Source organism: Procambarus clarkii, chromosome 44 (genome assembly GCF_040958095.1).
Source record: "Procambarus clarkii isolate CNS0578487 chromosome 44, FALCON_Pclarkii_2.0, whole genome shotgun sequence".
Taxonomy (NCBI): domain Eukaryota; kingdom Metazoa; phylum Arthropoda; class Malacostraca; order Decapoda; family Cambaridae; genus Procambarus; species Procambarus clarkii.
The window spans coordinates 20,025,702-20,038,053 of record NC_091193.1 but is presented as its reverse complement, the minus strand read 5'-3'; the positions used below and the strand labels follow the sequence as shown (position 1 = coordinate 20,038,053).

General features: G+C 40.5%; 1 protein-coding gene across 5 annotated transcripts in view; it reads right to left on the bottom strand.

The window, feature by feature from the left end:
- The window catches only part of LOC123745297 (nuclear distribution protein nudE homolog 1), a 129,996-nt gene that overhangs the window by 116,335 nt on the left and 1,309 nt on the right, over positions 1 to 12,352 (bottom strand). For all 5 annotated transcript variants that reach the window (XR_006771316.2, XR_006771314.2, XM_045725691.2 and 2 more), the window contains exon 2: positions 6,943 to 7,368. Coding sequence is in view for 3 of the 5 variants with exons in the window: in XM_045725691.2 (XP_045581647.1) it covers positions 6,943 to 7,025 (83 nt within the window). In the remaining 2 variants the exon portion in view is untranslated. The remainder of the gene's footprint in view (positions 1 to 6,942; positions 7,369 to 12,352) is intronic.

Genomic DNA, 12,352 nt, shown 5'->3' with positions numbered 1-12,352 from the left:
TAACCAGGATCATTTTTCACCCCTACTCCAACCCCTGCCACAATGGAAGCAAGCTGGGGCAGGATCGCGCACTGCACCAGCTTGTAATAACCGTGTATCCCGCCCAATGCTAGCTCGTTACTGCCGAAAGATATACCACAGAACCCTGATTATATTCTAAACTAGCTTACTCATGCACTATCGACAACCCTCCTCCCTAAACCATATCCTCCCTGTGAAAATCCAGTGTGGGATGCGCCCCTAATTCAAGCACCCTTATCAGTCTTCCCGCTACCTCAGTCGTCCGCCCTCAGCCATCTAGGGCCACCTGCCGCCTCCAAGGACTCTCTCCCTCCCACATAACCTGCAACATTCCACATCTCCCATTCACGGCCTCTCACTCCTGCCACCGCTGTTTTAAAATTCTCGTAGAAAGGTCAATTTATTTAACTTCTACAAATGAGTTGCAGCCCTTTTATGTTTATTTTCATAAAATACGTGTAGATGAGAGGATGGGTAGGAAGGACAGCCTACATCTGCCCCGTTTCAATGGCTACTGGACACTTACATTCACTGTCACCCACCCAATTGCCTGGCAAAAACGCCATCAGCTTGGTCTTGTAAACGCTACAAAAGTCATGACTCTCAGACAACTTTACGACAAACTTTCATTTCAAGGCTTAATACAAATGTTTGTACGCAGTTTGCTCTCCACTAAATCAAGACGCCAGCACACGTCCATCACGCCCAGTCCATTCACCACTGACCCATGTGTCTAGCGACCTTCAAGTGCGTTGAAGGATGACCAAATGTTCACACCTTGCCCAACAATGTGAGCCTCCGGGCAATGGAGACAAAAAGCCTCACAGACCAGGCTATCACAAGGGCTCCGGGAGCACATTTATTCTCGAAATGATCAACTGATAAACAACAAGTAAAACCATACCATGGTGGCGCGTTAAACAGAGCACAAATTTTAATTATGCCATTTCAGTATATGAATTAAAATATTTTTAACCACTGATATTTTCCTAGCACAGCTAAAGTGACTGGTACAGCCTGGTTGACCAGACGACCAACCAGGAGGCCTGGTCAGAGACCGAGCTGCGGGGACGTTGATCGTTGGAATCACAGCATGGTAACCGCAACGTTCTTACTGCGTACTAGGTAATAAAACCTCCAGTGAACAATCTATTTACTTCTACCTATATCACGTTATTTCATTAACGATGTCCACCGTCTTTATTTCACCTTTTATTTCATTCCTTCTCCAACCCTCTATATCCCTGCTTGCCCGCCATCATTAGAAGAGGCCACACGAAATAAATTTTTCCCACGTGCATGAACACGAGATCGACTGGAGGAAATGTTTGCGCTGCGGCTTATATGTACACTACCTAGTGGAGGTGAGCGGGTCGAGCAGGTGGAGCAGGGGGTGGAGGAGCTGCTGCTGCAGACTAGGTTAAGAGAAGGAGTAGAGCACCCACACGCTGGCGTCCCCCCGGCTGTAACGGACACACCACCTTCACAGCTGCTGCTCTCGCTACATATTTTCTTACATTCTAGGTCGCATGCTGCCCACGCAACGCCCTGAACTTGTCATTGCTATTAAAATTGCAGTGATAAACATGACAAAATTCAGATATTTTTCAATTGCATCCGATGAGAATAGCTCGTAATAGACAATTTAAAACTAGCTAGTGGAAACTTGAAATTTCTACGTCTTTTAAAATATTTTAATACAACGCTAACATGCGACACTTTTATGCATTAATATCTGTTATACACACCGAAAAAATCCATTGCATATCAGAAGAAAATTAATGAATGCACAGTACATCAATAACGAATTACCACTTGCAAAAAGACAGCTGACCGCTAACTTGCCTCCGCCTGGCTTCACAACCTTTTACACAAAAAGAGGAAGTTAGCCCGGAAAAACCAGTTTCTGAGCATACTCTTCTATGCCCTTAAGCACTGTGTGGCTTCTGACATCTTATATAACAATCTATAGAAGGGAGAATGTATTGTATACATATGTTATCTCCAGGTAAGAACTCTTAGATGCAAATTATGCACGTACAGACTTAAAAACTTAACACTGGTTCGGAAACAGTCGTACACAAGTAGAACAATGAAATTATTAATAATTATACATAACGTTGAAGAGATGTAACCATAAATTTATTGATTTGTCAGAGGAGAACTGACTAAAATATCAACCCGCAGCTTGCAGATTCTACCAAAGTTGTGAAAGGTGTAGAAAAGGACAAACACCCCTGTATACAACAGATTCAACAAAGTTAAATTAAAGAAATTTCTGAAAAATAAAATTTTACACTAGTGGCATAAATCGCCTTACCTATACCAACAATTAATTACAAAATACAATAATTTAAGCTATAAACTACTGCTAACGACCCATCCACTTGGGACTTTTCAGAGCAGCTAATCTTGCTTATTGCACGTAAAAGTTTGATCCCCGATGATTCAAGTGGTTAGGCACAGTTTATTCACTCCATAATTCATATCCCTTCCAAGTGTTATAGTGTCACTGGTATAGCACACTTGCCAAACGAGTTAACTTCAGCAAGAAAAGGAGGATCGTGTGGCGAGCAGAGTGCAGTATACAAGATCTTCCAATCAATAGCTGGGATGGCCTTGAAATTCTCTGGAACTTCCACCCCGCCCACTCTTTCACTGGCAGACTTCACTCTTCCCATCACCCCTAAATTTGTTCAAATCATAACTCAATTTACATATTACCATAACCAGCTGTTTACAATAACCTGTATACATAATATAACATGTACATAAAAATACCTAGGTAACGTCCAGGAGCACTCCTAGAGGAACTACTCTAAATTGGTTGAAGCAGTCCAGCTGCTCGTCAGCTTCGACCACTCTACCCAATTTCCGCCTGCACACCACCTGCTACTTAATCGTTACAGCTGCAACTGATAATGTTAGTGGTGATTATCTTACGGAAGGACACAAGTAGGGGGTGGGGAGTAGTAACACGATGGCAACTGCGAAATTTGCTACATCTCTATTGTACACCAGCACCTGAGCCTAGTACACAAAAGTTAAATTAATAGAGGTTTGAGTACGCTTGGACGCAGGTTTATAAATGTGACTTAATTCGCCAACTCCATCAACATTGAGCTTAAGGTATTCAGTGGCTAGATAAATGCCCAATAGCTCTGTGTCGTGCTTGCCCAGACCGTACCTGACCTATAAGTATTGACACGCGCATCCTCCATTAGACAGGTGTTACTAGATAGGTGACAAGGCAAGCAGGAATGAGCCCTCTACATTGCAAGCACACCGAGGCGAACGTACATCCATCCACCCCTTTCCCTTATGGCTTATACGACAATAAAAAAACAAGTCTTGCCCGGTTTATTGTACATGCATTAATCAATATCCGCGTTCCAAAATTCTCCCGCACACCTTCCACATACCTTTATAAAGCGTTATTCAAATTAGTTACATTATGACCTAGGCTACGAGTTAATATACTGTCAAACTAAACGTCTATGTAGCATCCATACATCCAAATCACATCCGTACTCGTACAAAAGAAAATGTATACCCTCCTCCCTACAACACAAAACCAAATTGCTTGGTAACAATGTTCCTGAGGTGCTGAGGGTGAGGTGACGGGCGGATTGGCCTGGTGGCCTTTGGGACCCCATCCAACACGCACACAAACACTTCAGTCTACACGAAGATATCTACACACTTTTCGCTCCCTACACAAAAATGAGCGCTACATGGTCATTTCGTTCCGAGTAGCTAAATCTGAAACATTAGCAACCTCACTCCCATTACAATAATGGTCATGGACGGAGCGAAACGTCGTCGTATCATTTTCTGGTATATGGTTTAGTCTTCATCACAAAACAATGTTAGAAACTAAAGGTAATTAAACCAAATATCGTCTCACCCTGCTCAGTACTGGGAATTGTGCCCAATTTATGATTAGAGAGTCGGCTAGCCTAAAATAATGAGGATACGTACCTATTTTTTTTCTGAGAGAAGTAATGTACATAGAACCAAATAATCTAATAAGAATCAAATAGCGATAGAAAGAGTATAACACAAGAACGTTTCTAGGGAAATGGTAGAAACCCTTTTGATTATTACACATTAATATTACACCAACTATCTATATCTATGAAACTCATTCATGTGTCTAGCCTACGCTTGAAACAATCTATCGAACCAATGTCTATTACTCTATGACGATAAATGATGGCGGGGAAATTGAGATAAAAGTTGATCATAAATTCTTCTACAATTTTTGGAGGTGGCGGCGGCGGTGGCAGTGGCAGTGCCAGACCCAATGGCACCACAAGCGCCAGACAGCAAGCTTGCGTCACGCAGCCGAGAAGGCTGCTAGGTAGTTATTTCCAGTAGCTTCTCAAACCACCAGTATATAGTTTATAAAAATGCACATGCAAATAAATTTGCTTTGCACCATTAATTAAACGGTTGTGCTAGTATGATTATTCTTGCAATGCGATGTATGAACGGCAAATCTTAATAGTCCCCGTGACAAGCCTCAGGCTACGAGAGCTGGCAATTTATTGTTACCGAGGTCACTATTTATAATTATCACAGTTTGCTCTGATATACTACTATGATACAAACACCACCGACCAATCCTCTAAATGTCACTTCTGCAGAGGGGAATATAGATCGTAAATGATGACGTCACAGCGTGGGAGGCAAGCCCCGCCCACGTGCCTTGTTTTCTGCACAAAGCTCTGGCTATTTATGACTGCACTTACCTTTTTGCATTTAATTAAAGCCAAAACATTTTTTTAGCACAACAAAGCCCCTTAACTTACATTAAGATATAATTCTTTTGAAATGATGTGCAAGCAATCTTCAATAAAAAAAATTGTACGATAAAAGATTTATAATGGAGCGTTCAATGAGAACAGTGAATATAACACCTGAATATAAATTGTAGCATCAGAGCCGAAACAACCGCAATGGATTCTATAACCCGCCACATTTTTTTTGTTTATCCTCCACAAGTGATACAAGATGTCAATGAAATGCGAGATTGAAGTGGGCCACATTCCTCTGGTTGCGGTGAGCACGGCTGACTTAACTCTCACATGGCAGTTTCAGCTTTAATGGAGGGTCCATGACATCAGACTCGCTCATGAGCACTCTGCCCCCACCCTCCCTTTAGTTCCACAACAGTGACGTAATTCAACCAAAAATGCACCCTAGGTGTACGAGAGGTAACAAAATTACGCTAGCCTCTTTATAGCGAACCAATTTATAAGAATGTTTAATTATACTACCCATCAATGCTAGGTAGGTCTTGTGGATGTTAGTCAATTATCATTCGGGTTTCTGAAGTAGTAACATCGGGTACGTCAAGGATAAGTTAAAAGAAAGTTTTCACAAACCAAAGAAGGGGTTCAACACCGTTTGGACCATGCCTAAGGTAACTTTTAGATTAATCCCTGCTACCCTGACGAGACCTCAAATTGTTTGGTGATCTATTCAACAAAATTTCCATTTAAATCCCTAGGTACAAATTTTTTTTAATCAGCATCACGCTTTCTGGTCACGTCTACAGTATTGTTTGTTTAGTCGGAGAAATAGACGCTGAATACTTTAGGCTGTGCCCAAGGTCGAACTACTGACCTGCCCCAGGATGCAACCCCTGAAGTTGCCTAATTCCCAGGTACCTATTTACTGCTAGGTGAGAAGACATTAGGTGAAATTAAACGTGCCTGATCATTTGTCCCGACCCGGGATCGAACCAAGAATCCCAGGTTGTGAATCGAGAACAATGCTAACACATACACAGACCATCAGTTCTTATTAGCCTGGGTGGGAAAGGCCAAGGTCGAGAAAGTGGTCAATATATCTGATCCAGGTTATATATTCCCAATTTAAGAACATTACACTCACGCTTGTTATTTTAAGACCTGTGTAGAAATAGGCAAATTGTTTAGTGATATGAAGTACCGTTTCTGGCACTATCAAATTAAAATACTTTGGGAAATACAAAGTTCCCAACTTTTCCATTTATTACGATTTAGCATGGAACACACTGTACGCTTACAAATACAATAGTTTATCCTCACGAATAATTAAAAGCAACGAATTTAGAATGGTTTGAAACCTCTCATCCTCCGGGGTTGATGGGTCGTCACAGGAGTTGAAGGTTGATCGACGGGGACGAGGAAAACAAGTCATGAGCCACTGCACAACCCTGTTATATACTGCACTGTTTTGTTAGATGCCCAAAACAACGAATTTGACAAAATACACAAGGATCGTTATACAAAAGTAAAAGTTCGAACAAACCTAAAATTAAATTAATGAGAATTTTCACAAGTTTGAGGAAAATGAAAAGACGAATTGGAACAGATTTGGCAAGAGTGGAACTCTTCAGACAAACGTTAATGCAGCTAGAGTTCATTTACTATTTGTCTTCAGACATCCCTTACCTAGTTTTCGAATCAAACACTGGCATTTAACATACTCGACAGTTTCTGAACTTTCAAGACTGCCTGCTGTTACGACCCTGGGGCAGAACATCAAATTTATAACACCTGCAAAACCTGTCCATGCGGTGTTTAGCGAGAGGCAGTAATGTAGAACGCATACCAAATTACTGTAAGCGTTATTGCGCTGAAGACCTTGACTTTTTTCATAAGTCTAGGACTTCATAAAATTGGTAGGGACGTAATGGCAGGGTTCTCAAGTTATCAGAGCGGAAATATTAATTAATAATACCACTTTTGAAGGAATACATTCACTTACAAGAAGCCAACATCCTCCAATCTACTTGAACCAAAATAATTTAAATATAAATTCTAAGAAGACGAGTGTGTCATCAGCAGGCTGAGTGCGCCACAAGGGTGTGGGGGGTATTGATTGTCATGGGGTACAGGGGGAGGGTTGGGAGCGAAGGGTTGTACTCACCTCTGCTTGTACTCCAGGGCCTTCTTTCTCCAGTAAGCTGCCTCCTCCTCGCTCGTGGAAAAGTTCGCCATTTCCCCGTTCATGGTGTGGTGGTTAACGTCAGGTCGCGGATCCGGTCAGCAATGTGTTGGCGGACCAGCCAGACCTTTCAAAGTCTTACTCTGCTCTCTCACACTCCCTCCCTCGAGTACTGCCTCCCACCTCTTTATCTTAGAGCACTAACACAGTCCCAGATGGCACGTGGAGTCGCTTAATACCTCGCATTATAACCCCCCAGAACTCATGGCCAACAGCAGTTGGAAGTGTCTGACTGGTGGAGAGTGAGTGAGCAACACCGCCACCTCCCACGGCTGCCTGTCGACTGAGCAGCAGACGACACGGATCAGCTGATGAGGTACCGCCTCCGCCGCCACCCACTAGATGGACCTGATACAAAAGAAAAAGGAAACACTTACTCTTCACTAACTGAAAAAAAAAACATGCGATTGTAGTGTCTTGCAAGTCACTATAAAACAAAACAATAAAACGCACAGCATTTATATGGGTCATAACAGACAAATCCACCCCCCTTATTTTCTGCCCGAAACGCAGTGCGTATATACAGTGGCTTTATAAAATATACAAAATGCTGAATATACTAAGTAACCACTATGATATGATATACTATCACATAAACACCATAATATTATTATCATTATTATTATATACGAAGGCAATAATAGATTGTTCTACATTTCGGGCGGTGGGAGGGTATGTGCGGTCATGCTTGTGAAAGGGAAGGGTGCGTATGCATGCACGCGTGTAAGAGGGGTGGGTATGTGCACACATGCATGTGAAAGGGGTGGGTATATGTACATATGTTTGAGGAGGGGGGGGGGGTGTGCACACGCACACACGTCTCACAAAATAATGCTCGTTCTTCATATATCCACATTCCTTTTTCACTGAAACATACACCCTTTTCACATGCATGCACATACCCACTTCTTTCACAGGCATGTGCACCCATACCCATCCCCCTTTCACAAGCATGTGCACACCCCCCCCCCCTCCTCAAACATATGTACATATACCCACCCCTTTCACATGCATGTGTGCACATACCCACCCCTCTTACACGCGTGCATGCATACGCGTGTGTATATGTTGGGGAGAATATGTGTAAATATGTGGCAAAAACGTGTATGGATATACATGTGTGTGTATGTGGGGGGAGTATGTGTATGAATATCTGAGGAAGCATGTGTGAATATATGGGAGATCTAGTGTGCAAATATATTTGGAAGCACATGTGGGGATATGTGGGGAGCATGTGTGTGTGTGTGTGGATATGTGGGGAGCATGTGTGTGTGTGTGTGGATATGTGGGGAGCATACATGGATGTAGGGAGCATATATGGATGTAGAGAGCATGTGTGTGTGGATATGTGGGGAGCATGTGTGTGTGTGTGTGTGTGTGTGGATATGTGGGGAGCATATATGGATGTGGGGAGCATATATGGATGTAGGGAGCATATATGGATGTAGAGAGCATGTGTGTGTGGATATGTGGGGAACATGCATGATTGTGGAGGAGCATGTGAGTGTACATGTGGGGTGCATGTTAATGCATATATGTATATTAAGGTATTCATATTTGTACTGTGTTGCTAATTTATCTACTATACTGTACTGAACTTTATTATTGTTTTTTTTCTCTTACACTGCTAAGGCACCAACTTCCTTGTCTACGACGTATTCTAAAGAAAATACAATTACTTTTATTTAACCCAATATTTTCAATTTTTGGATACCCTGCCTACTTTCAAGATGGAAGATAGCATGATGTAAACCAACAAAGAAATTCTTTGACCACCATACACAAATGCTACATAGATTTCTCAACTTATTTTAAATGAATGGGCCAATACATTGGCTTATAGCAGTGGTAACTATATTGTAAAAGTGTCGGTCTCCAGACAGTCGCCAGTTTTCAGACAGACTGTTTAAAAACTTTCCACTTCCTGCCTTACTTAATAAAAAGACACCAACAAATCACAATATCATTAATGGTAAATATCCACAAATGAACATTCGTGGAAAATATTGGTGATCAATATTATTTTACATTTAGGTGCATGTACCTTACAAGAATCACGAAGAAAATATTTTGTTAAAATAAAGTTTTAATTCAATATTTGTGTTTATTCCCTTCAGGCAGATGTGGGATCCTCAAAACTTAAGCTGTCAGACACCCAAGAGTAATATATCACTAGGCATAATGCATCTTGAGATCATCTTGGAAAGTGCCATTGGCCGCTCAAAAGGACAGGAAAATTAACCATTTCCAAATCATCTTGAAAATAAGTCAAACCAAAAATGAAACGCCATTCTACATTGCATATAAAAATTCAGATCTTAGCACTCGCTGGTTCCCACGATACATGACACTGAACATGGGGGTGTCAGATCCTGGTCTTTGCACATGGTCAGAAAACAGCCTCCAACTACCCCCATGATCATTGGTTTGATAAACCTACTAGGCTCTGTACCTATGAGTATGTAATAATATTATCACAAGTAAAACCATTGTTTCACCACTCAAACATATACATTTAAATGATTAGCTAAACACTTTAATAATGGTGAGGCTTACAAAGTCTCGATAATCCACAACAAGTATACAGTACTCAAGTTCTAAATATTTCAGAACTAAAGTTTATTCACCATGTATACTCAGATGATGTGCACTACACCTCTAAATGTATAGTGATCCACAAATAGGAAATGTAGGTATAACAGTAATTTTTTATTGGTACAGGTTTTGTACAACACTGAAGACAAAAGTAATAGGGGAAAATGTTATCTTCATTGTGCAATTACCCAAGTGTAGTTACAGGACGAGAGCTACGCTCATAGTGTCCCGTCTTCCCAGTACTCTTTGACATACTGTATAACACTATGATGCTGGAGGTTTTGACATCCACCACTTTCTCACTTAACTTGTTCCGACCATCTACTCTGTTTGCAAAAGAAAACTTTCTCATAGTTTCTTGACATTTGTTTTCTTAGCTTGAATCTGTGTCCTCTTGATCTTGAAGTTGCTGGTTTCAGGAATTCCTCTTTGTCAAATTTGGTCGAGTCCTGTTATTATTTTGCAAGTGGTGGTCATAATGTATCACTTATTTTTCTTCCATCTTCTAGAGTTGGTATATTAAATGCCTTTAACCTCTCCTCATAACTCTTGTAAATTCAGTTCTGGAAGATATTTAGTTGCATATCTTTCCATCTTTTCTAGTTAAATTACGTAGTTCTTGAGATCTGGGCACTATACACTGCTACATATTATTCCAACTTGGTCTTATAAAGGTTGTGTATACATTTCTTTAAATATTTTGCTATTCATGTATTTATAAGCAATTCTAAAGTTGGAACATGCAGCATATGCTCCTTGTGCAATGTTTTTTATGTGGTTCTCGGGTGACAGAGCCAGAATTTTTCATCCAGAACCACCCCAAATCTTTCTTCATCAGAATTCTTTAAAGCTTCTTCACATAATCTGTAGGTTGTGTTTGACATTTTCTCAAATTCCATATTCCATAATGTGGGATTTATTCACGCTATATTTCATTTGCCAAGTATTGCTCCAAGCAATTAGCAGTCCCCGTGGCGCAGTGGTAAGATACTCGCCTGGCGTTTCGCAAGCACTTTGCCTTGGGTTCGAATCCTGGCCGGGGAGGATTGACCGGGCGCCAATCCTTAACTGTAGCCTCTGTTCACCCAGCAGTGAATGGGTACCTGGTTGTTAAACGATTCGGCAGGGTCGTATTCCGGGGAAATTAGGGTCAAGGACCTGCCCGAAACGCTATGCGTACTAGTGGCTTTACAAGAATGTAAACTCTTGTATTATTTTGTCCAGGGCTTCTTGAAGAGCATAACAATCGTCTGTTTCTTATCTTCCCTACTAGTATTACAACAGTGAACATGTTCATATAATTCTGTATTCTTTCTGGTAAATCATTTACATAGACAATGAACATTACTGTTGATTGTCTATGCTAGAATTGAATCTTGTGGTACTCCATGGGTAACACTTCTCTAATCTGATACATTCTCTCTGATTAGTGCCCTCATTTTTCTGTCAGAAAATTGTTCATCCGTGTCAGAAGTTTCCCTGTCATTCCTCCAGCATGTTCCTGTTTCCACAACAACCTCTTATGTGGGACTGTCAAAAGTCATTTTTTAGGCCCAGACACATGCAATCAACCCAAACTGTGCATTTCAGGGGTTAATCGTTGCCCCAGATATATATTACATACACTAGAACATCAGCATGTTATGGACACACACACATACGAAAAAAAAGGCAATACGATTACTGTTCACAAAATAATAACTGGAATCAACTGATTTGACAGAGGAATTCCTGAAAACAGCAATGTCCAGAAGAAAAGGTCATAGATTCAAGCTAAGGAAACAAAGGTGCCAAAAGTTATTAGAAAGTTTTCTTTTGCAAACAGAGTGGTTGACGGTTGGAAAAAGTTTGAGAAAGTTGTGGAGGTCAAAACTGTCAGTAGTATCAAAGCATTATATGAAAAAAAAAAAAAAAGGACTGGGAAGATGGGACACCATGAGCATAGCTCTCATCCTGTAACTACACTTATGTAATTACTTAGGTAATTACACACACTTATCCACACACCACATCCAACTCAAACATGCAGGATACAAAAAAGGGGCTCCAAGAATAGTTGTGCTATATCAGTGTCACTCTTAAAACAAATACAAGACAAAACAAAAACCTAGCCTAACTTATCTAATCTTACCTTATCCTTTCCAATCCTTACCTAACAACAATTTGCCTAACAAAAATAAAACATTTGTGTTATTTAAATACATTGAGAAAGATGTATAACACCACTGACTTATTCCAGTTGCACTCGACTGACTCTACCACCACACACACGTGCAGTACACTCATTCATTCATTCATTCAACAACACACACACACACTCTTACATAAGAAAACACAAATAGCAGTTTGCATACACATAGGATTAATCATACTGATGCAGAAATATATAGTAGATGAATATCACACATGGTTTAAAGGCAGAATATTAAATTACAGTTTGCTTATGATCTTCATAATATTATAAACATTCATTCATTCAATATTATAACATGTTTACACAGACCTGGAGAAATTCCTTCTTAAACATGTGTAATGTATGTGCCAACACAGTAATTCAAGAGACTGCTGAATTTTAACCGAAGTGTTATGGAATGTCATTATTAATCAGCCTCTGATGAAATACTCATATTGAGTATGATCCAGCATTTGGACATCATCTTGATAATGAGACAAGACATGACTCGAGGTACAGGTTACATTAGCCTAGATTATAGAATAGACGAGAGATGAATATAGC